The sequence below is a fragment of the Aristolochia californica genome, unplaced genomic scaffold (genome assembly GCF_029961685.1).
Source record: "Aristolochia californica isolate CCGP_79_NKW_82.1479 unplaced genomic scaffold, dmAriCali1.0.hap1 SCAF_3, whole genome shotgun sequence".
In the NCBI taxonomy this organism is placed as follows: Eukaryota; Viridiplantae; Streptophyta; class Magnoliopsida; order Piperales; family Aristolochiaceae; genus Aristolochia; species Aristolochia californica.
This window is the reverse complement of record NW_027181992.1, coordinates 12,284,719-12,310,417: the sequence shown is the minus strand read 5'-3', so window position 1 is coordinate 12,310,417 and position 25,699 is coordinate 12,284,719. Positions and strand designations below refer to the sequence as shown.

The following is a 25,699-nucleotide window of genomic DNA, read 5'->3' as shown; positions in this document are numbered from 1 at the left end:
TGTCACTTACTAACGGTTTGGGAACGGGCCACTTTCCGCGTAAGTGAAATACACTTCACTTATGCTGAGCACTAAATATGAATTTCAGGCATGAAATGTGTCGGAAACAATGAAATGTGTCAGAAACAGATGGCTTTCAAAACTTATCCTTTTTGTTTTCTTTTTTCCCTGATTGAGAACTGCGTGGGTGTTGGAGTAAAATATTTTATAAATCAGCCGATGAGGATATTCTCAAGTCTGTGCGATGACAGAGGACTGGGTGACGAGGGGAGGGCAAGAGCAGAGAGACAGGAGTAACGCTAAAGCTCCTTTTGTAGCTTCATACTCATGCTTCCATATGGACGACTGTGATGCTGAATCGTCTCAATTGCTAAAGCATTTTGGAACGAGTGGATCTAGATGAAGAGCAGCATGGAAAACTGAGGTGGGTCCGTGAGAAATATACGGCATCAAGATTGTAAGAGATGGGAAAACGTAACAGGATGTATACTTTGATGAATAATGACTAAGATTATATAAAATCAACGAGCTGGAGTAGCTCAGTTGGTTAGAGCGTGTGGCTGTTAACCACAAGGTCGAAGGTTCAAGCCCTTCCTCTAGCGAATTAATGAATAAATATATTTTTCTTTTAACGAGGTTATACAGATTTTGTGAAAAACAATTACCGTATACCCTTTTGGAGAGGGTAATTACCTGTTTCGATTGGGGGAAAGTGGAGAATATTGTAATATTGTTTAATAACAAGTGCCTAAAATTTAGAATTTTAATAAAAATTTGAGGAAATGGATTGAGTTAACTATTATCTATTTTTTTTAATAATTAAACCCTTAGAATATATAAATATTCTACAACTTTATCATAGAGAAAAAGTTAACAAATGAAAATATATGAAAAAAAGAGACAGATTCCAAAGCAATTTGAGGGTAGAAGATAAAGATGTGCATATTCTCAATTAGACTCAAATGATCAAATAAACGAAAACAACCCTTCATAAGACTAAGAAAACAATGTATCTTCCATGGATATAATTTTTTAAATTCCATAAAATAATTCTAATTTAATAAATTATATAATTTTTTGCACAATACCCTTGAACAATGACAATCTAATTTCTAAACAAATCATTAGAGAATACTACCAAATCCTTTAAAACACTCATGAGAATCATAAAATATCTAAAATGTACATACATTGAAATAAAAGATTACTAAATTACCCTTTGATATAGGTAATTAGGTAACCAGATACAGAATAGCATAACTGAGTATAGAATAATCCTTATTCGTTTTCGAACTATTTACTTCGATACTTACTAGGGTAATAATAAATGGTGAATAAAACATAGAGTAAACATGTAAATTGAAACCACCACTTGTAGAGTTGAATTCACTAAAAAAGAGGGATGATGATAAGAGATTTTTAAAACATTTCTATGTGATTTTTTAAAGCCAAATCTCACCACCAACTACTAAATTAGAAGCGATCTAACTAAAAAATAAAATATTTAAAATTTATTGATAAACTTGTGCATAAATTACAGTTATTTTTATTAAATAATTTGAAATATTCTATATTTGGATAAAATGTTCCAACATAAGAAGCAATCTATTCATAAGAACTATTCAACTCCTTACATAGTAGCTCTGGCAAATTTTGACTTGACCCGATCACATGATCTAAATCTAACCTATTTAATTGACCCAATCTAAACAGAGTTATAAAGTGAGTTGCCAATGGCTTTATTCACCTAACCCAGTTAATAAACAATTTGTCTTCAGGTTTGACAGACAACAAGACCTAACATGTCCTTGTTTACTTGATCATAAAGACAAAAAATTGGAACAAAATTGCTTGGTTCATAAATATTTTTGGACTAAACAAGATATTTTTTACCAATTTTTTCAAAAGAACAAAAATAGCCCTATCCATTCATAACGATTATTTTTGAAGTTTGGAAATCATGCTATTTAACCCGAGCTCCTCCTAACGAAACACTCTCCTTACCTTAGTGAGAAATAAGACTACCAAGCTCTCACAGTCGTTTTTGAGAAGTTTTAGTCTCCTTCAAGCATTGAAAGGCAAACAAACTTTGAAGACTTTCTTCATTAAACTAAGTATTTTAATACTTATCCTTTAAAATGTTGATCGAATGCTTAGATATTTGTTTGTTGAATTAGGCCAAAGTTTTGAAGATTAAATTTGACTCAACTAGTGTATCATGAGTGGTTGTGTGATTAACTACCATTCAAAATCTATATTGTTACATTCTTCATTTTTAAAATCATATATACATAATCATATAATGTTTCGTTGGAGCATTTTAAAGAGATTTTTTTATGAGAAATTGAAATTTGGGGATAAAATTTCAAATCCAAGTATTTACATGGTCATAGTTTGTCGAATAAAGTGAATTGGGGCCATAACACTTTGAAATCATTCATTGAAGTTCAGATTACTATTTTTGGGCTATAATGTGCAATTACATGTTATATTAAATTAGTTTATGTGCATTTCCCAACTTGAAAAAGCAATTCCAGGTTTACATTGAACGAGCAAATTTTCAAATGATGTTATCTTGAGTTGCATATGCTTTCAAATAAAGTCATTGAGGACCATTTTATATTGCTTATTATATTGAATAGGTACTTAAGATTGCTATATCTATTTTTTTGAGTTTAGATTATTAAATTAGCCTATTTACATTGGACTACATTATAAACAAGAAATCCTTGCAATTTGGGTCAAGCCTTGAGTAGATAAGACCATTAACACTAGAAGTTGTTGCGATTGAGTATGGGTTGGCAAATTGAGTTTGCTGTTGTTTGAACCATAAGACCTCGTGTAGGTACATAGTTCTAAAATCCCTTTTGTGAGTCTAGGCTAGTGTGCCTAGTTAGCTATTGTACTCTAAGTGAGAGTGTGCTATTATAAATTGAATATTATGGTCAATTGAGTGTCATAAGTCTCTGTGTGGCCAATATTTTAATTCATATTAGTGGCAATTTTCTATAGATGTAGTAGAGTAACCCAAATTTAGTGAAGTCTCAAGGTGCTAAAATATCTTGGTGGGGTGGTGGGGGTGGTGGGTTTGAGTGGACTAGCTATCTATAGAAGGATTGTGAACCACATAAAAATCATGTGTACTTGATATAGAATTGTTTCTATTTATATTTTGATTATTGTGAACACATATAGATTATAATATTGACATTGCTCTTCTATTAATTGAAATGATAAATACACAAATTCAGGGATAAAAAAAGTAAAAAATTACAACACCCCCACCTTCCCCCCCCCCCTCTCTGCCCTCTAGGTTTGTTCCTCAACGGACCTTACAATATGTATTAAAAAAATATGAAATCATCAAAGTCTAGGTTTAATATTAAATATAAAAATTACCAATTTTATTTTTACCAATTTTATTTTTAAAATGACATAATAAAATTTAAATGTATATGATGAAATCATAATTTTCAAATCTACCACCAACCATCCAATATCCTCATGGACCTTGAATTTGGTTGGACATGGGTAAAACCCCCTATATCTAGGTCATGTCCAAAAAAAAATTCAAAGGGATGTTTCGAATTCGAAGCCTTTTAAGACAAGGAGGAGCATGTTCAAGTTTTCCAAGTATTAGTCAAATTTGGTTCGAATTCGGGCTCATCGTTGTGATTGCTCATGGTTTGCTTTAATTGGATATATCTGGTGGATTATGTGTTAAAAATTTAGGAGGTGTACATGAGCATAATAAGAAATCTATTGAAATAGAAAAATTCTTATTTATTTTTTGAAAACATAGAAAGATTGGACAAATACTAAAACCTGATAGTGACAAATGTGAAGGAGACTGAAAATGAAGGTCCATTTAAAGGCTGGGGTGAGACAAGCTTTTTAAAAATTTCTAAGAAAACTAAACTCGGGTTCGTTTATCTCTTTTCATGACAAAAAAAAAGAACTCCCATTAGTAATAAAAAGAAAAGTTCTACTTCTGGCCCTATAATTTCTTGGAGATTTTTTTTCAATTATTATCTTGTTTTTTTTCATTTTTCTACAAGTTGCTTCACATCTTGTGGTGGTAAAATCATGATAAGGGTATTCAAACTTGCATTTTACTGAAGGCAACGTAGTTGATTTCGAAACATTTGAGAATTTCAATAGTCCGAGAGATTGTTTATGTATAACAAAGTAAGACAAGAATATATATTTTTCAACAAATTTCTAATAAAAATTTTCATTAGAAAATAAATATTATTTTATTTTATTTTTCTCATTTGTGCTTGTTCAGATTATTTTTTAAATCATTTTTTATTATAGTAAAATAAAACTCATTTTTTACCTAAATTTTTGTGGGTTAAGAGGAATTAGAATTAGAATTAATGAAAATTTTTATCTCCTACAATTAGCAAAACCACTAAAAAAATTATTTGCACTTTTGATTAGAATTAGAATTAATAAAAAAAATCTCCGACGATAAGTTCCATTTTTTATTTTCTAGAAAAACTTAACAAGAAAACCCAACTTATTAAGTCACTATTTTTAATCAAAATTATAGAAGGTGACTTAGTCATCAAACCTAATGATGGATTGGGTTGAACCTGGTATCAATCTAGGTTAATTGATCCTCATAATAACTTGGAGATGTAATCACAACACTAGCATTTGACAAGATAACTCACCAAATTACATATCCAGATTACCCACCATCCTTGTCAAACTTCACTTATATTGATTATAATTTGTTATGAACTAGTCAGATGTTACAATAGTCCATTTCAGTTACTATTACAATTTGATTAAAAAACAAATGGACAAACATATCTGTGCCAGGTTTGTTCTACCTAAGCTTGTCATTATTGCTTCCACCCATGAGGTTGCTGAATCAAAATCCATAAACGAATCACTCCTACTGGCCTTTATTTATTTGAAGTAATCACTATAACCATGTGCTGCTTTAATAATATAACCTTAAACATAAACCAGTCAACAGAAAGCAGCCATGTTAGTGCTCTAGTACTCAGGGAAAGCAGAAAATCTCTCCAAGTCTTTTACCTACTACACTGGCATAATCCCAAGAACCTATCACAAAAGCCATTATTTACCACGAAAGCATACAATAATTGGTTAAAAATTGTAATTGTATGGAAGTACGTATTGGTAGTCTAATTCTTATTATATGAACGAAAAGTCCAAACGCCGATCGTGACTTTTATCAACAACTCGTCTGATTCTTATTATATGAACGAAAACTAGAAAACTGTATTCCATCTTCTCTTGTTTTTCTAAAGATGTTCATTCTTGTTCTGGATATGTTCCTGCTATCGTGATTTATCATCTTTTTCCATGACTGGAATTTAATCAAGCGATGTCTTTGAAATCGTTGAAATCTTAGGGCCGCCCCCGGATTTGAATCTATCTCGACTTACTGGTAGTGGGAATTTCTTCTCGTTCCCCCTGGATATATAAGAGTCCTCCTTCCCTCCTCGCCGTAATCGTCTGGAATATTCTCTGCTTCTTTGGGATTCGCAGTTGGTGACTGGTGAAACTTCCGGTGAGATTTTTCTCCTAGAGGGGTTGAATTTGTTTTCAACATAGGTTCTTAATCTCACTTCCAGAGATGCATTTCTTTTATGATTTCTATCTTACTGCTTTTGAGTTCAGCTGAAGATGACAAACATTGTGAATTCTGAGACATCGATCTTTAGTTTTTTATGACATGAGTACCAGTGGATAATTTGTTGACTTCTCCACTAGGCTGCTCCGTTTTTTCTTCTTTAGCTTTGTTTCTACAGCTACTTCACAAAGTGAAAATGAAACTGGATCGTAGATCGTAATGCTATTTCTGATTAGACCAAATTGAATCGAATAACCAGTCTACCCATGTTCGTAATTCTCAGGATCTGCAAGTCGTAGAAGAGGGAAGAGATGGATTCAGGAAGCGAGGATGGATCAGTAAAGCATCAACACAGGGGTCGGTCGGCGCCTGCGAGCCCCGGAAGCGCCAGGATTGGTTTCAGCGGTCCCTTGAGAGGCAACAAAGGGAGTAGCCAATCCAGAGAAGAAGAAGCATACGTGGAGATAACCCTCGACGTTCGAGAAGACTCCATCGCTGTCAGCGACGTTAAAGGCAGCGACGGCGGCGACATGAGTTTTCTGGCTAGGGCTCTAAGGAAGAGGCCTGCTTCCTTGGGTTCCCAGCTCTCCTTCAAGCTCAAGCAGGTTTCCAAGGAACTCAAGCGCATGACATCCTCGAAATCGTTTTCCAAGACCGACCGGAGAGGCTCCGGCGCCGCACGGGCACTCCTCGGTCTCAAATTTATGTCTAACAGCGTCGGCGGTAATGGGTGGGCGGAGGTCGAGAAACGATTCCATTCTCTGGCCGTAAACGGGACTCTCCATAAATCGCTTTTCGGGCAGTGCATAGGTAGGTTCCCTTTTTATTATTCACCAATCTACCAGTCAACTTCATTTAAGTCCATGTTCAGCAGACCACAGTGAACTTATGCTTCTATAGAAATGAAGGAGACGACGGAGTTCGCAGGGGAGCTGTTCGACGCCCTGGCTCGCAGGAGAGGAATCAAGTCTTCTAGTGTGACCAAAGACGAGCTTCATGAGTTCTGGGAACAGTTATCTAACCAGAGCTTCGATTCCAGGCTCCAGACCTTCTTTGACATGTAAGAATTAAACACGATCGTCACTCCCTCATCTACCAGTTTTCTGTTTACTTCAAAAAATGATGACAGCCAATAATAAAAGTTTGCAAGAAGATTGTTATATGAGAGGTGTCACCGTTTATACAGGGTGGACAAGAATGCTGACGGAAGAATCACAGAAGAAGAGGTGAAAGAGGTAAACTTGGTCATCTGGCTTTGAATGATTAATTAAATTAACCAAAAATTATTACAAAAAAAGCTATTTTTAAATGATATTAGTTACACTCGGCTTTGAGTTTGACAAGTATATAAAATTACTTTTCTCCTAGTTTTCAAACTAAGGAAAAGACAGCTAACCTTATTTAGTTAAGCGTTTTAGAAAAAGGTAAAGAGCCTATCACATCTCCCTTTGGAAGGTGGTCCTTCAAGAACAATTTTTCTCCCTTTCTTTCCAGTCGTAGTGCCTGCTCCTTTTCGGTCTATGTAGACTAAGCAGATTAGAAGAGGACCACAGGATAAACTAATCCAATTTAAAAATTGAAAGTTGAAGGGTAGCATTTGGCTGGTGGGATTTTCTCTATATTATACGGTTTATCCAATACGAAAAATTATTTGGTACGAAACATGTAAAATACTATCTCAACCGTCTAATCAACGACTATCTCGGTTGTCTGACCAAACAGCTATCTTAGCCATTTGACCATGATCGGACGGCTGATATAGTTGTTTCACATGTTTCGCACCAAATGCCTTTTCTCATTGGATGATAGCTTCATTTTTTTCATTATTATATGATAGGAGGAAATAGTCCAGATACATATATTAACAAATCTTAAGTGCAGTTGAGATGATTGTGACTTAGTGATAGTTAATTCATCCAACGAATAATTACCCCTTTTAACAAATATAATGAAATTAAAAACGATTTAATATGCTTTAATTGCTTTCAGATTATCAGTCTCAGTGCTTCAGCGAACAAATTGTCAAAGATCAAAGAACGAGCAGATGAGTACGCCGCCTTCATCATGGAAGATCTAGATCCAGACAATCTTGGCTACATCGAGGTCCATCACTCTACTGTTTCCTTCGTTTCTGCAAGGGATGATACAGTTCCAATACTTTCGCTCCGGCACTGATTATTTTTCTCTTCTTCCACATGAGTTTATTAGGTCCAAAACCTGGAGATGTTACTTTTGGAAGCTCCCAGCCAGTCAGAAAAATCGACCACAAGCAGTCGAAAGTTGAGCAAGATGCTGAGCCAGAAGCTGATGCCGACCAAGGAGCCCAACCCTATACGCAGTGGGTATAAGGAGTTTTCCTACTTCCTTCACGATAACTGGAAGAGGGTGTGGGTGATGGCTCTCTGGCTATCCATATGTGCGGCTCTTTTCGCTTGGAAATTCATCCAGTACAAGCACCGAGCAGTGTTCCATGTAATGGGCTACTGTGTGACCACCGCCAAAGGGGCTGCCGAGACACTCAAGTTCAACATGGCCTTGATTCTCCTTCCGGTCTGCAGGAACTCCATTACATGGCTCAGAAGTAAAACCAAGCTCGGGCGTGTTGTCCCCTTTGACGACAATATCAACTTCCACAAGGTACATTCTCTCCGCCATTGCCCATTCTTCAGCTGGTCGGCCATTTTCCGTGACTGACGTTTCCCTCACATGTCTTCGCCTTAATTTGACAGGTTATTGCAGCGGGGATTGCAGTAGGAGTCGGCCTTCATGCTCTAGCGCATTTGACGTGTGATTTCCCTCGTCTACTGCATGCCACAGATGACGAGTACAAGCCAATGGCGCCCTTCTTCGGTGATGAACGACCGCCCAACTACTGGTGGTTCGTCAAGGGAGTGGAGGGTTGGACAGGGGTGCTGATGGTGGTGCTGATGGCCATTGCCTACACGCTGGCGCAGCCATGGTTTCGACGGAATAAGGTGAAGCTCCCAAGTCTATTGAGAAAGCTCACGGGTTTCAATGCCTTCTGGTATTCCCACCATCTCTTCGTCATCGTTTATGTGCTCTTTGTCATCCATGGCACTTTCCTCTATCTCAGCAAGAAATGGTACAAGAAAACTGTAAGTCTCTTAGTCTTTTACTCAAATAAGTAGGCGCTAGTCTTAGGGCTGATCCAATACTAAAAATCATTTGGTGTGAAACATGCGAAATACTACCTCAGTCGTCCAATCATGATCAACTGATCAATAGTTATCTCAACCGTCCGATCATGATTTGCACCAAACGTATGGATCAGCTGTGTTACTTCATATATCTAAATTCTTGTTTGTGATAAAGGTAAATTAGAATGTCTTTGAACATTTTACTTTGCTATAAACAACCATTTCAGACATGGATGTACCTCGCGGTTCCTGTACTGTTATATGTATGTGAACGCCTTATTCGAGCACTCAGATCAGGCTACAAGCCTGTCAAAATTCTCAAGGTAACTCGATTACGCCCTTATGGTAAACACTTTCGTAGACACAAAAGCTTGAATCTCCTCATCCTCTTAACGGCTTTCCAGGTAGCAGTTTATCCGGGGAATGTGCTCTCTCTTCATATGTCAAAACCCCAAGGATTTAGATACAAAAGTGGGCAATATATCTTCGTCAAATGTACAGATGTTTCTCCTTTTGAATGGTACGCTTTGGGACGTTCGTTTTACTGCTCTCTTCTGCTACTTTGTGACTTTATAATATGTGTTTTATGTTCAGGCATCCTTTCTCCATCACTTCAGCTCCGAACGATGACTACTTGAGTATTCATATCCGAACGGCGGGTGATTGGACATTACGCCTCAGACAAGTCTTCTCGGAGGTGATTACAATCTCTCTAACTATTTCATGTTGTTTACAAGTTTCTCAGTTCGTGATTTAGTCATTCAGATGTAGTTTGTTTAGTTTACTCAAACTAAGACTAATTGAAGCAGATGTGCCGGCTTCCAACCACAGATCGAAGCGGCCTCCCGCTTGCAGATTTGCCAGTAGAAGAAAAGACGACTAGGTTAGTTCAAATCAAGGCTAGCTTTCTTTGATACATCGTTCTAGAATCTAAACTGAACCTTAGCTCTGTCAGGTTACCGAAGTTGTTAATTGATGGATCTTACGGTGCACCGGCTCAGGACTACAGAGAGTACGACGTCCTCCTCCTGGCAGGGCTCGGCATCGGTGCGACACCATTGATAAGCATACTCCGAGATGTATTAAACAATATCACGGAAGTGGAATTGGAGAAAGGGGGAAGCAAGGGGAAGAAGGTGATGAAGTTTGCTACTAAGAGGGCATACTTCTACTGGGTTACTCGCGAAGAAGGGTCTTTCGAGTGGTTTAAGGAAGTGATGAACGATGTGGCTGAGAAAGACAAAAATGGCGTGATCGAGCTTCACAACTACTGCACGAGCGTGTACGAGGAAGGCGACGCAAGGTCTGCTCTCATTGCCATGCTCCAGTCGCTTCATCATGCCAAGAACGGAGTGGATATTGTGTCTGGGACTAGGGTCAAGACTCATTTTGCTCGACCGAATTGGCGATCTGTCTTCAAGCACGTCGCCATTAACCACAGCGACCAACGTGTTGGTAAGTGGAGGATCGCCCTTCTATGTTACTTGCAGCTTTTGGACCTTTTTTTTTTTTTTAATTTTTTGGTGCATAACTTGTTTGTTTCGTGGAGGAAGTCAACGGTTTCTTCGAATTGTTTCAGGAGTTTTCTACTGTGGGCCTCAGGGTTTAACAGGAGAGCTAAAACGACTATCTAGTGATTTCAGCCACAAGACCTCCACCCAGTTTGACTTTCACAAAGAAAATTTCTAAGTTCGTAGTTGAAGAAAGCTTTTGTGCAAGATATGATGTAATTATGGTGTCATTGATATAATTAGTTTATATTTCTTGTCTCTTCTTCACTCTTACTACGGTGAATGACATAATTATAATATTTTATGACTACTAGTTAGTGCTCTCACCCACAAGATCTTCACCCAGTTTGATTTCCACAAAGAGAATTTCTAGGTTCCTAGTTGAAAACAGCTTTCAACACATGTTCCGTGTATTACTAACGGTCGTCGGCCTATGATGTTCACACTTCATATTGCACCTCTATTTTATTAGTTTTTACTTTCATTCTTGTTCAAGCAAAATGTTGGCATCCCTTGTAGTTAAAGAAATGAAAGCAAGTTTGGGTGTATTTCTAAGGTTTTCTGGTTTTACTTGAGTTTGGATGTAGTAGGTGTGTCCTAGTAATGTGCATGATTAATCACCTTCAATCACATGAAGAGAATAAATAAGACCAATTTATATGAAGAAATAAGTCTTATTCATCATCCCCATATGGTTGGAAGGCAGCAGTCCAATGCTCCTACACATGCACTAGCGCATCTAACTCAACAAATTTTACTCTAAGCAAGTGAGGAGAGAAAGACAAGGATGTCAGGGACAGATGAGGAAAAAAGGTTCGATTTGACTACCAAGCCATGGAGTTACTTTTTAAATGTGAGTCTTTCGTTATAAAGTTCCTTGTTGATACGCTTGTACATTTACTTTTCTATTATTATTTCATATGTTTTCTCCTTGTGTATGTTTTTTTATAGATTCATTTGGGAGAGACATGGTAGAAGTGTATTTTTACATGCAAGAAGTAAATATGGAAGAGTCTTACATAACTCTCATGGTAAAGAGGCCTTGGAGGAAGAACTAATGTGACAAAATATCTAACTTAACATTTGGTTTGGGCAAAATTTTATGCCTTTTATCCTGGTTCCTGGTAAAGTATATGAAAGTTAAACTAATTGTCAAACTACCAATTCAATCATAGCCATCAGTTCATTGAGGAAAGGGTGAAGCCTCTTTGAGCCTTTATCCCTCCCCAGGCACTATCTAGACCTTGTACTAGCGAAAAACCTATACAATTAACAACATATTTAAATAAGGGGAAGATGTGTATAGAAGTCACATTTTGTTTATAATTCATGTTTTTAAATAAGTCACATTGGCATAATAAGTTTAGACGAGTATTTTTTTATTAGACAATAATAAGTTTTATTCTTTTGTTTTTGTCATAGGTGGATGTTTTACTCATGTAAACAAACAGAGACTTAGAATATTGTTTTCTAACATGAAGAGAAAGAGTTGGAGTTTATAAATGTATATTGGATTTATATTTTTTGTTAGGGTGATTGTAACCTTGATATTTATATTTCATGTAAATTTTTGTGTTTGACTATCAAATAAAGTTTATACATTTAAAACACTATTATGCGATGTTTATGAACAATTTTATGCAGGATTTGTATACATAGGTCATGCCCAATTTTATGTAGAGGTCATACCCAATTTTAAGTAAAATTTATGTATAATTTTATGTAGAGTTTATTTGATATGTATTTTATGCAAAATTTTATATGTATGTTAGAACTCAAACCCAGCTTGAGCTCGAGCTCCAGCTTGAACTCAGTTATAATTATAGGGCTCGAGATCGATTCTAATTTTAAGTTCAAGGTTGGTGTCGACTTGAGCTCAAGTTCAAAGTATTTAATCAAGCCCAGCTCGAACATATGCAGGTTCGAGCCCAGCTTAACTCGATGCCACCCTACCTAGATATCCAATCGACCAAGCACTGGAAGGATTGAAGAAAATGAAGCTATGGTGACCAAGTTGCTTGCAACCAAAAGATATGAGTGAGAAAGAGATCTATTAAGAATCATTCACCTAGCTTACCGAAAAACCCATGCAATGAAGACCTAGTCAACAACATCAAAGGACCAACCAACCAAAGTTATCTTGTTTGAATGCCCTGAAAGAGAAAAGGTATTCTAGCACCTAATTGACCAATCATTCGAATGACTTAATGAATAAGAAAGCACAAGTTATGAAGAGAGTTTGAGCTTACCCTAATCATCCGAATGGCATGCTCAAAGAAATTTTTCCTAATTTACTGTACAAAAAAATTCAGTCATCATTGATCACCATAATTTACAAGTCACCAACCAAAGTGTTAAGGAGCTCAAATAATGATTTAAAGTTATTTTTTATGAATTTTTTACATGCCCAAGCATTTATTTTTCTTGCTCTTTTGCCCTCCACTCTCCCCTATGAGTGCCTTAACCCTAGCCTCACTTTCTCTCATCTTCCTCTTATCTCTTCTCTCCTACTTCTTCCCTCTAGTACTCTTCTTCCCTAAATTTCTTTCATGTTATTCAACTCACGTAATTTCTTTTTCCTTCATCTCAACATTTTCTATCACTTGGTTAAAAAGGTTGGACCTTGCTAATAAGGGTTTTATCACTTTGTTCAAAAGTTTTGGCCTTGATTCTATCACAATAGACTTCAATTAAGGGGGTAATCTCACATCCATTCAAGCTTTGAATTTGAGAGTTTTTCAAATCTTACTTTACTCTTAGTTTGAAAGAATTTGTTTTAGATTGAATTAAGCTATTAATTGATGTGGTAGAATCACCTAGGATTTCTTGTCTGATTTAAGAAGCTATGGGTTTGATTGAAAAGCAAGTATTCCTTATTGTATTGTACACTAATCAAGATTTGGATAACTTGATTAGTAGTTATTGCTAAAACTCCCTCTTTAGATTCTTGGAATTTGTACCAAGTGGTTATTGACTATAATGTGAGGTTGGTGTCAAGGCTCATCCCAAAATAACTAGTTAAGTTAAGAAGTCTCTTTTCCAACTAATAAACCCAAAACCTTTGGATTTACTAATCTATGTGGAACTATTATTTAACACATAATATCTAAGTATTGGAGAACTATTGTAATTGGACCCTTGGGGTCAAGTATTGTAGATGTCATTTGGCGATTGAATATAGTGAATTAAACTCTGAGTTGAAAACACCTTGGGTGAGGATGTTATAATTCGAGGTAATGTCAAGTTGTGAACCACTATAAAAATACTAGTGTATTTTTTGTGGAAACTTCTATTTGTTGTTTCATTGTTTATAGTTGTTAAGGAATGGTCCCACATAGATTAGTGAACACAAAGATCCTCTATACCATTTACAGCAAACTGAGCATTTATGATGTTCTCTCACCTCTAGCTTGAGGGGGAGTGTTGGAAGATGGGCCCAAACCCACATGACCAAGGAAGCTCACACGTCCAAGTGTGTGGAAGATGAGTTCATACCCCCACAAACCCCACAGTGGTGGCATGATGGTAAATAAAGAGTCATCTCATAAAGATGACACTAATGTAATTTGTTTATTATTTATGTCTCTTATTCACTCTTACTGGGGTGAAGGGTATTCTTGTAATATTAGTACTTTTGATATCTATAAATACAACTTAAAGGGGAGGGTTTGGACATAACACTAATCTTCCTCCTCTTTTCTCCAAATTTGTCACTCTTCCTCTTCTCCTCCTAAAACCTTTTCTCCACAACTCTTCTTCTTCTCCTCATGCCTTTATCTTCTTCTACTGTGATTATACATAATGGAATCCTAAGTTTCAATAATAATTTAAAAAAATTAGCTATAAAATTAGATAAACCTATTCACTATACCTCTCAGTTTATTCTTGTGGCCCTAACAAGTGAGTGGTCCAATGCTCCATATGTAGCTATAATTTGACATAGTCTAAGTGAATCAATTGGAAATTTTTTTACCATAATCGACTTGAATGAAATTTTGAGCAGTGAACTTCAGAAAAGTGTCAATACGACACCCACTTCTCAATTATCAGTCATCAAATCATGAATCCCATGGAAGTATTTAAATACATGCATAAATTATTTATTAAAATATAATAAATCCATACAAAGTGTTTTGAGTAGGGTCACACCGTAAAAGCACTAACAAAATTATTCATGACAAAAGAAGGGTATCTTAAAGAAGCGTTCGACATACACGATGAACAAAAGTTATATGTTTTTATGTAAAGAGTTTAAAGAACATAATTTTCGTCCAACTTATGTAAGTTGTGCTTAAATTTAGAGGTTTAAACTTATCAATCCTACTTGAAAATTGCCACACATTTGATGCACATTTTTAGTCATTGTTTTCCAAGTTGTATTTTAATGGGATTGGGCTTGGTCAGGGGGTGGACTCGGCCTTTCTATGTTGGGTGAGTCCATTCTTACCCTAAACCCTAACCTTGCTTAAAAGATACTTCTTTCTCGTTGCCTGCCTAACCATACATCGTTTCTCTGAGCTTGTGATTCCATAGGAAAGAAGACCTTTCCAAGTTTTTTAAGCTTTACTCGAGAAGTCGCACCATCAGAGTCAAATCAAGTAGGAGAGTAAAAACTGCTACGTCTGTCCTTGTACCAACCAACAAGCTTTCTAGGCAGTAGTCTTTGATCCTGGGTTGGGGTATTTGGCGTCATTTGAAACCAGTTTCAATACATCATGGATGACATTGTCGTCACAGGTGATAATAATCAACCCCCCTCCAACCTATTTGAAGAAATGTGTCTGAGAAGAAAGGTTTTAGAAAAAGTGACGTTGTATTGGATCATGGTCGTCTTCCAAACTTTTAGGAGTTTCAGTAAAAACAAAGTGGAGGTAAGCAACGTAAAGCAACTTGGCCGGATTAATGTGGGTATTGAAGGAAAATATTAAAGATAATAACTCTACAGTCATGTACACTTGTAACTTTACTATCATGTAAACTCTCTTAGAGATAATCCTTATCATCTTATCATTTTGTAACTATAAATAACTATATCAATGAAAGTAATGCATTGAAAAATTATTCTTTTATCCAATTCTATATAATCTTTATCCTCTTATCCTTCTATAACTATAAATAATTGTATAAATGAAAGTAATGCATCAAAAAATTATTCTTTTATCCAATTCTATAGAAAGAACTTACTTTTGGTTGTTTGAATTTGCTTAAAGATAACATAATAGAATAATGGGGGGGGGGGGGGGGGGGGGGGGGGGGGGTGGGGGGGAATTGCTCCACTCCATCATTAACCATGATAGTAATGGGTTATTAAAGTGTTATTATGTAGAATTCAGGGTTTGTGCTTCTTTTTTGAAGGCTTTAAGCTTTTCAGGCATCTTATCGGACCCTACCCTCTTGTAGGATCCTATACTCACATTTTTTTTTTTTTTTTCTGAACAATCTATATGCTTGCTATGTAAGAGGGGGGGGGGGGGGGGGGGGGGGGGGGGGGACTGGAAATTTGATCTTCATCTTCATCTTATGCATCTACATGATCTTCATCTTCGAAATGGGTGTTAGTGTGGACAAGTTCATCTTCATCTCCATCTTCGAAATTTAAAACCATTGATTTTATTAATTATAAAAATAATTTAATTAAACCAAGTGTTTGAGTTAACAATATTTTAATTATCACTATTAAATCACTAATACAATAGAGTAAATAAAAAATAAATATGATTAATGAATAAAAAGTATTATATTAATAACATAAGATAGATTTTTTGCATGGTATTAATTAATTATATATTTTGACAAAATTAAAAGTAATTAATTAATCAAATGCATACTTTAATTATATTTTTTTACCAGAGACTTAAATATGAAGTTTAATATAGTAATAAAATTGAAAAAAAATAAATAAATACATATACAACTTTATTAATAACCTAAAAAAATTATTCAAATAACGAGTTCGTGCCTTTAATATTAAAATCAACAAGTTACAAGTTTAGTACATATAAATGACGCATGTTCAAAAGTAATAAGATACAACCATCATTTATCGTTCCACATGGAAGTCGATATGGCATCTCGAAATTGTGCGGCTCTTGTGGATTCTAATGCACTCTGCCTCTGAATGCTTGTTACTTGGCTACCCACATCCTCAAGATCATCGCAATCGTCGCTGTCTGTATCATCTGTTGTACCTAATTGGACCGCATCACCTCCTCCACCGAGCTCGCCACCCGAATCATCATCTTCATCTTCAAATATATCATCATAATCTTTTGAATGTATATAATTGTGCAATATGTAACAAGCATGTACAATTTTCACCTGGATCTTAAAAGAAAATGGAGTGCCTTTTAACATTTGAAATCGAGCTTGTAAAGCACCAAAAGTTCGCTCAATAATATTCCGTAAAGATGAATGTCTTCGATTGAATAATTCTTTTTCATTTCTAGGAATATTATCTCCAAATTCTTGCAGATGATATCGGGTTCCTCGATATGGAGCCAAAAATCCCAGAAGATTTGCATAACCAGTATCGACTAGATAATATTTTCCTATAATAGAAATTATATACCACATAAAATAATTGAAGATAAAATAGAAAAAAATGACTGCATAAAAATATATTACTTACCTTCAAGTACAAAGATTTTATCTCGACGAGTCAATGCATCCTTTAGTACACGGGAATCAGCTACTGAGCCCTCCCATCCAGCAAGTACATAAGTGAATTGCATATCAAATGAATATGCTGCCATCACATTTTGTGAGAGATAACCTTTTCTATTCCAAAACCTTGGTTGATCTTCAAGTAGAATATTGGCTTTAATATGAGTTCCATCAATAGCTTCAATACAATCCTAATTATACATTTTCAATTAATATTGACTAACTTTGTATATTAATCTAAAATTATTTAGTTATAGGAAGTGATGTTACCTTGAAGTAGAGATAAAACATTGAATTGGTTAAAATCTTCGAGTGTGTGTGTTCGGAAGGCCGTTTGACATAATCAGAGTGAAGTTTGAGGATTGTATCCAACACCTTGTTGAAATACTTACTTATGGTCTAGTTTGATCTATCAAACATCTCTGTTGTGACATTATACGCTTGTTCTTGACCAATAGTTAGGAGGAAATATGCAAGTTGTTCTTCAACTGAGATGGTCTTTGTGACTGATAAAAACCCTTTAGTAGTAAGTATATCTGCCAATTTGTGAAATACCAGTTGGTTCATTCTGTAAACTTTCCAAAATTTAATTGGTGATTTGTCTAGTGCCTTTTTCAAATACAATGGACCATTCATCCCACAAGAACGTGGTACACGCCTGTTGCAATGGTACATATAGTATCTTCCCATGGCGATAAACAAAGTTGTGAATGCAACCATAGTTGCAACCTTTTCATCGTCTGTCATAGTATCCATGGAAATCCACAAATTCAATCACCTAAAAGTCATAAACATAAGTAAACATCAATCTTCAATCATAACCTATTTGCGATCACACTTATAAACAACCATATTCATCCGCATTCCCACATGCTACATTCAATCACATCCCTATGCAACCATATTCATTTAATTGTCCACATCCATACTCATCTACCATATTCATCCATGCAATATATAAACACAACAACATATCAAATTTAAATACAAGCCATACTAATAAGTCTTGCAACGTCATAATTCAAATATCATACCTAATACATAACAATATTCCAAAAGAATAGTGTATTTATAACGCATTACAATTAGATTTCAAAACAAAATTTAAGCCACTCGACCCGCTCTTCCACTGTCATCTTCGTAAACATGACCTTCTTACTTGGCGTATTTAACCATGAAGGAGCGCGAAACTTCAATTATGTAGGCAAGTCCAGGATTTCCCTGAGGGCTTTGATCCAATCTCTTTCAATAGCGTCTTTCATCATGAAATTCTCAAATGTCTTAGCAATTCAATCTATTGCATCAAAGAATCTTCTAGTGTCATCATCGGGCATTTCGGTTCTCTTTCTACAATGACTTGAAGATGATCGCTTACTTCTTTCAGATTGATTACCTAGAGACTCAACCATGCTTAATAATGGTGATGGAGTATCCCTAACTATATCAACATCCTCTGGCTCATCCATCGGGACATGTTCCGATTCACGGATCACCTCATAGCCCTGATCTACAAAGGTTGCACCTCCTGACCCTACCGCTATTGTGTTTCCCACCACCACAGCTAATTTGTCGTACAAGGGGCAGCCTTCACGTCTGTACTTCTCAGCATCTTTGCGCTCCTACAAGAATAAAACATCATTTAGACGTCTTCGAATAGAGTTATACTAACGCGGAAAACATAAAAAATATTTTATAGTACATCATGATTTACTAACCTTTATGTAGTCAAGCCATACAGAATTACATACAATAACTCTTTGTGTAGTTGCATCCCAACCAAACTACTAGTGTTGATACAACTCGTTACCATTTGGAATATTTTTTTCCATGCTCTTGTTCGATTCTTCACCTGCTCAACAGTTTTTTTCATGACTGCGTCTTCATTGAACTTATTGACACAGTCCATGTATACATCATGCTTCCACACCCCGTTAGGCAACTTGTTCCCTAGATTGACCTGCTAGACGAAGAGATCGAACATTTTGCTATCACCATCGAATGTCCAAATATCATATGTTCGACCACTTGGTTGTCTTCTTGCAGCCATGTATAATCTAAATCCGAGACGGTCCTCATGGAAAAAACATTATCAGACAACCTTTACTCGTCACGGAAACACAAGCCATAAAAAAAAATACCATGTGGTGGATATGTATAATACCCGAATCTCCTCACCACATGGCAAAAACATTCCATAGCACTTCAAAAATTCTCAACAACATTCTCACACATTTGAAAATTAATTAAATTTTTTTCACTACTGCATATGCACTAAACAATGAGAACACACACACATCAAGTCCAAATTCACCGAAGACCCCTGGTAGAGCCCCATCACAGACACTATGAACTGTACCTCGCCAATGATGGGGGTCGGGTTTCGTTGGCTAATGGACGCCCGTGTAGGCGACTTAACCTTGTTTGAATTGGACTAAAAACCCCTAGTAAAACCTAAACCATAACCATCAAACCCTAAAGTGACACACTAAACCCTAAACCCTAAAGCATATATACCTCATGCTTCCATACCCCGTTAGGCAACTTGTTTCCTAAATTAACCTGCTCAACCAAGAGATCGAGCATTTTTATATCGTCTTCGAAGGTCCAAATGTCATATGGTCGACCACTTGGTTGCTTTCTTGCAACCATGTATAATCTAAATCCGAGACGTTCCTCATGGCAAAAACTTTATCGAAAAACCTTTACCCGTCACGGAATCACAAACCATAAAAAAAAACCTAAACCATCAAACCCTAAACCCTATCACTTACTAAACTCTAAATCCTAAACACTAATTCCAGAACTTAATACCATAAAAGCCCTAAACCCTAAACCCTACACCCAATTCCAAACCCTAAACCCAAAAAACCCTAGAGCTTAAAAACCCTAAACCCCCTAAACCTTAAAAACCCTAATCCCTAAAATACCCTAAATCCTTAACCATAAACCCTAAACCCTAATTACAGGACCCTTAAATACCGAGTAGCAAACCCTAAAAATAACCCATACACAAATCAAGAAGTTAGACTATAAACCGTAACCCTAAATCCCACAATAATGCACAAATAACCCCTAATTATTCACTGAAAATAAATTTAAATAAAATAAAACACTAATTTAATAAAAAATAAATTAGGGTTTAGGCATACCTTCTGAAATTTGGGGAAAACCGAAGCCGAAGGGTTAAATCGATGCCAAATCGAAGTAGAAATTAAGCAATCGATGCCCAAATGTCCAAAACTCGAAGAAAATCGAAATGGAAATGGGGAAATTGAACGAAATCGAAAGGTATTTTTTGGGAAAAGAGAATAGCCAGAGAGAGAAGGGAGTGGGAGGCCGAAAGGGAGAAGAGAGGGAGAAGATAGAGAAGAAAGAGAGGTCGGGAGGGATAAGAGAGAGAGAAGCAAGAGAGAGTGAGTCCGAGAGAAGAGAGGGAGTCACAGAGACGAGAGAGGGGGTGCGAGAGAGAGGGCGAGGCTGAGAGAAGACAGAGAGATGAGGCCGAAGACGAGAGGGAGCTGAGACGGTGGCTGGAGACGAAAATCAGATCGATTTTATGGCAGCAGCAACCTCGGGGGCACAGGGAGACAAGAGAGGGAGTGCGGGAGAGAGGAAGAAAAAATGAGAAATGACGACGTGCGAGGGGGGTGCGAGGAGAGCAAGGGGAAAAAGCCAGCGTCGCGCGTCCTTCAACTCAAAGAAGATCAAACAAGGCCATCTTTGAGATGAAGGAAATTAAACCATGGAGATGAAGGACCCTTCATCCCCTGCATCGAGATGAAGCTTCATCTGCGCTCCACTAACGACTTCAAGTGTTGAAGGGTGTTATGCGGTTGAAGACCATCTCGTCCTTCAAATTGACTAACCCCCCCTAAAACAAAAAGGAGATCCCATACCCTTCTTTCCCTTCCATTTAGTTCCTTTTCCTGTTCCTCTTCAATTTTTATAGTGAAAGACCTTAAGCTACTGTTAAGACATGCAAACCAATAATGAATGGTCAAAACAATTAAGCAGTTGAAGTTGATGGGTTCATGGGACTTCTCCAAAGCATGTTTATGTGAGGTGAGTCTTGTGAAGGAATCCCAAAGTAACAGAAACCCGAAGGTTAGGCTTCCATTACTGGAATCAGAGGACCAATTAGCCAAGAGGCAGAAAAACCCGATTACCGTTGTAATCGGAGGGGCTTCTGTTACAGCGGGATATCCTTCACAAGTCCTAGTGCCAATAGTCGACAGTATCACCTGGGTTTCCTGAGAGGTATCCTAGTATTAAATATCATCCATCTATATTTGTCTTTATGTGAATGGATGTGACCCAGGCTTATACATCAAAAGCTACAGAGGTTGAATCGTTTGCATTACATCGATTTAGTAAGAGAGCCAATATGTTTATCTTCGAATCCAAGACCAAACCTGATCAGTGATAAACACAAGTTTGGGAGAGTTGACAAAATATCCATCAATCACAATCAAGTCATAAGGCTACAAAATGGCACCATCGCTCCATACTTTGTGGATAGGATAGCAAATTGTCTCTATTCTACAGAAAGTTCAAACAGCTTTTGAGAATTTTCCACCCTTTGGGAACCCATCTTCTTTGCACGGAATGGGCAGAGACCGGCGAAGAGCAAGAGCATGAGAATCAGTAGTGAAACGTGGCTCATAACTCTGTTATCCGAACTGGCTCCAGCCAAGGCACTCTGGGCAGTGATTTCAGAGCTCTGAATCAATGATTCGGGACGGCCGGAGAAGATGAAACTCGAAAGGAGGTTGCGTTGCTAGTTGCGACTCTTTGACAGTTGGAGTCCGCCTAAAAATTTATCTCCTGTCATATCAAATCCATTCTTCAGTGCAGTAGAACGCCGTCATCCTCCAATCATGAAACCGTAAGGATGACAGAACGACTCCAGAGAGAAAAATATAACGGAATATCTAGCTTTATGCTGAAATGAAAGGAATAACTACTTATCCAGAACAATGGAATCTTCAAGGAAAGAAATCTATTTAACTTGATTTATTTATTCAAGCAAGTCCGGAAATTCCTCGTAGTAACAAATCATTGAAACGAAGCAGAGTTCTTTCTATGGCGTGTCATTTTAATTGCTTAGCATCAACATCGTTCTCGGCAAAAGAAAACGAAGTTGACTGGCAAAATAGCCGCTACTGCCAGACAGACAAACACTGGCATTTCGAAGGGGAGTTTGACAGGAAGCCTAAAGGATGCAATAGACAATCATTGCATGGTGACGAAAGGTTCTGAGACTGTGAAGTGGGCACCGAGACAGCGTTTTGAGTTTAGAAGAAATCTTAGAGAGTGGAGGAGGATTCGTTGGTCGATTGGTTCTTCTGTCTTGCGGTGGCGGTGAAGAAAAGACTTTGCAGTTTCACCTAGCGCCTCAAGACGATTGGACATTTCGATTCGATTCATTGTGTTTCGAGAACGAACACGTGTCGCTCTCACGTCGATTCCAAGCAAAGAAACAAGCTGTACGCTCTGTTCTTCGTCTTTTCCTGTCGCACTCGTCTTCATCTCTCTCTATTTCTGCTTCCTCTCTCACAGAAATTTTTTCCATCAAATCTCCCTATTACGGTTTATAAGTCTTTCGTCCCTCGCCACTACCACTAGCAACGTAGACGCCATGCCGTGATACTTACCATCTATGTTACATTACAGAACATTCCTGATCGAATCGTGTCAACTTATAATATAATGTTGCCAGAACTTCAGACCCATGACTAGTTTCTCATGTACACGAGAATTATAATGCAAACTTCACATGGTTTATTTTTTAAACTTTGATCTGAAAATTAACAAACACTTGTTCTTCTTCATTTAGAAGAAAAAAAAAAAAGAAGAAGTTCAGCAAACAGTACACTTGATCTTTTTACAAACGCAGGAGACAGCGGCAGACACGCAACAGATGAATAGAGAGCGTTTAATTTATTGAACCATAAGTGAGATGAAGCAGGCTAGCACCCTCTACCCACAAGCTTGTTGTAGTTTGGAGACAAGAAGAGGAAAGCCATACATGGAAAGATAAACTTGGTTCTACATGTCCCTCACTTCGAAGAGGTTACGATTCTTAACGACTATATCGTACATGTGCATGGACTTGAAGCTCTTGAAATCTTTGGGGAGAGAGATGAGGTGAACGGTGGTCTGCTTGTGGAATTGGAGGAGATACGGGTCACCGTAGTACCGCTCCCAGCCGTGCCCGTACAGTTTTCGCTCCAGGGAGGCGTATGATTGGATCGCCTCATTAGTTGGAACGTAAACAAGAACCTTGCGCCGCCCCTCCGTCGCCTCCGAAGCAGGGTTCTCCACCAGCCGTACCACCCCGTTCTTGAACACCCATACACCGGACATTTTTCCTTTCTTTCTTCCTTCTCGACTAATAACGCTTCAAACTTCAAATGCCCAGAGAAGGAAAGAAGAGAGATCGAAGAAAGGGAAAGAAGAGCAAGGAAGGAAGGAAAGAAGGAAAGAAGTAGAGCAGTGGGAGGTGATGGAGAGGGAAGACGGGAGTGAAAGGGGTTTATATAGAGAGGAACCTTGGATTTAGAAAATCATTAAGAGAGTGCGATGTAAAGAACGTTGGGGCGAGCTGGGATGGCTCCTCTTTGCCTATGAAGTGGCTAACGTGGGACCCTCTTTCGAGTGAGAGTGATAATATCAGCGATGGCGGAGGTACCTCATCTTGGCTCTTGATTGGCTAGAATCCCATTTTCTCTCATCTCCAACCCTACGACAGGAATCTTCCCAAATAGCGGGACGAAGAAGTTGGCCAGCGCAAGGACGTCTCATCCTCTCTCTGAAGCTCTGAAGCTTCGCTTATATCAATTGCTCTCGTAGCAGGCTCATTCCGGTGATATGCTTCACAGGTTGACGAAGAAATGAAGCTTAAAAAACAAGTTAAGAAGAGGTTAAGATAGTAAGTTTATTGAGATCAAAAGACCGGCGTTTACTCTCTACAGTGCGTTGAAGGAGACAAGCTTTTGATCCATCTTGACTCCCATTATCAAGCAAACAAGAATACCAGCTCCATGTCGATTGTTCTATTGATAAAAAGAGAGATCAAATAGGACCATAAGTGAAAGCTGAGAGATCGAATAGGGAATCCCTCGAAATCCCATAGTAGTTCTCTCAAGATCTGTTTTTTTAGTTTTATTATTCTTGTCGCACAAGTAGAGGATCTGCTCTCCGTTTTGGCACAGCGTCTTGTCTATTTCTTGCCCACTTGCCATGGCTTCAGTCTTCTCGAAGTTTTACGCTTGAAGTGATGCAGCGGAGGCTAATGGGCTCGAATCCATTGCGTCTCACTTACATCAACCAATCCTATTGTAATGAAATTCAGAGGATTGAAAGCAGATGCAAAGTCTTACGTCTAAATCATGAAAAAGTTCCCGGAATGAACCAGCTTAGGTCAAGGTTGCCCTTATCAGTATCGCATCTCTTACTAGGCTGGTTTTCTCGTTCTCTCCACCACCCTTTTGTTCTGAAAAAAAAATCACTATTTGTTCTTTATGCTTCGTAGTAGGCCTCATTCAGTAGTTATTTACTCAAAAATACTACTTCAATTACTTTCATATTTTCTTATTCACATCGTTGACTTAAATAGCCGTTTTACAAACTATACATGGAGAGTTGAGTGATTAACGGAAATCATGTAATTACAGAGATTACAGAATATGAACTGAGAAGGTAAGATTATATTTCTTCGTAAGGGAAGAAATCTCAACACTCCCCCTCAAGTTGTTGCATAAATATCACTCATGCCCAACTTGTCAAGACAATTGTAAAAAGCTCAGTAAGACACTGCCTTGGTTAACACTTCGACAAGCTGATCTTGAGACCGAAGAGGGACTTCAATGATTCTTGCTTCTAGCTTTTCCTTAATAAAGTGCCTATCAACTTCAACGTGTTTAGTTCTATCATGTTGAACTGGGTTATGGGCAATATCACATGCTGCCTTACTATCACACTATAATTTCATAGGACTTGTCTGCTCAATGTGTAGTTCTTGTAGGGTATTTTTTATCCATAATAATTCACATATTACCTTGGCAATTCCCCGGTATTCGGCTTCAGTTGACAATCTAGCCACCACCTCATGTTTCTTACCTCTCCAAGTCACCAAATTTCCACCTACAAATGTGAAGTATCCAGATGTAGATCGTCGATCCTCTATTGACCCAGCCCAATCAGCATCGGTATAACCTTCAATTTTCAAGTCGCCTCTTTTTTTAAACAAAATTCCTTTTCCTGGAGATGATTTCAAATAGCGCAAGATACGGTTGACGACATTCATATGGTCTTCACTTGGAGAGTGCATAAAATGACTAACCACACTTAGTACATAAGCTAAATCTGGTCTGGTATGTGCAAGATACATTAACCTCCCAACTAGTCTCTGATAACGTTCCTTGTTAGCAGGGACTTGATCTGAATGTGTACCCAGTTTCAAATTTTCTTCCATAGGAGTATTGACTGGACTACATGCTGTCATACCAGTTTCCTTCAATAAATCCAAAACATATTTTCGTTGAGATAGAAAAATTCCCTCCTTGGATCTTGACACTTCAATACCAAGAAAATATTTTAAGTAGCCAAGATTTTTCATTTCAAACTCTCTAGCAAGATGACTTTGCAATGTTTTCTTTTCTTTTTGATCATTCCAAGTTACTATCATATCATAAAACATACACGATAAGAGCTTTGATGGCCTCCTTGTTATATTTCAGGAAGAGAGTATG

General features: G+C 37.4%; 2 protein-coding genes and 1 non-coding gene across 3 annotated transcripts; 2 read left to right on the top strand and 1 right to left on the bottom strand.

Annotated features, from left to right (window-relative positions):
* The first annotated feature begins 528 nt into the window (after window positions 1-528).
* TRNAN-GUU (transfer RNA asparagine (anticodon GUU)) lies at window positions 529-602 on the top strand. The gene has a single exon. It is a non-coding gene; the product is annotated as a tRNA-Asn (tRNA).
* A 5,323-nt stretch (window positions 603-5,925) lies between these two features.
* LOC137959363 (respiratory burst oxidase homolog protein B-like) lies at window positions 5,926-10,498 on the top strand. The gene is made up of 12 exons (XM_068806763.1): window positions 5,926-6,424; window positions 6,515-6,674; window positions 6,801-6,849; window positions 7,604-7,717; window positions 7,823-8,251; window positions 8,344-8,730; window positions 9,000-9,095; window positions 9,177-9,292; window positions 9,367-9,469; window positions 9,582-9,655; window positions 9,728-10,227; window positions 10,352-10,498. Exons 1-12 carry the CDS (start codon window positions 5,926-5,928, stop codon window positions 10,459-10,461), a joined length of 2,637 nt encoding a protein of 878 aa, XP_068662864.1. The 3' UTR covers window positions 10,462-10,498.
* Window positions 10,499-22,994: 12,496 nt separating this feature from the next.
* Window positions 22,995-23,312, bottom strand: LOC137960521 (flowering-promoting factor 1-like protein 3). Its single transcript, XM_068808167.1, has one exon. The coding sequence runs from the start codon at window positions 23,310-23,312 to the stop codon at window positions 22,995-22,997; it is 318 nt and encodes a 105-aa protein (XP_068664268.1).
* Between the last annotated feature and the right edge of the window lie 2,387 nt (window positions 23,313-25,699).

Bases quoted from the DNA above. Each gene is read 5' to 3' on its own strand.
- LOC137959363 (XM_068806763.1), top strand. From the start codon at position 5,926: ATGGATTCAGGAAGCGAGGATGGATCAGTAAAGCATCAACACAGGGGT. The intron at 6,850-7,603 runs GTAAACTTGGTC...AATTGCTTTCAG, and splicing joins CAGAAGAAGAGGTGAAAGAG to ATTATCAGTCTCAGTGCTTC. The intron at 9,656-9,727 runs GTTAGTTCAAAT...TAGCTCTGTCAG, and splicing joins GTAGAAGAAAAGACGACTAG to GTTACCGAAGTTGTTAATTG.
- LOC137960521 (XM_068808167.1), bottom strand. From the start codon at position 23,312: ATGTCCGGTGTATGGGTGTTCAAGAACGGGGTGGTACGGCTGGTGGAG.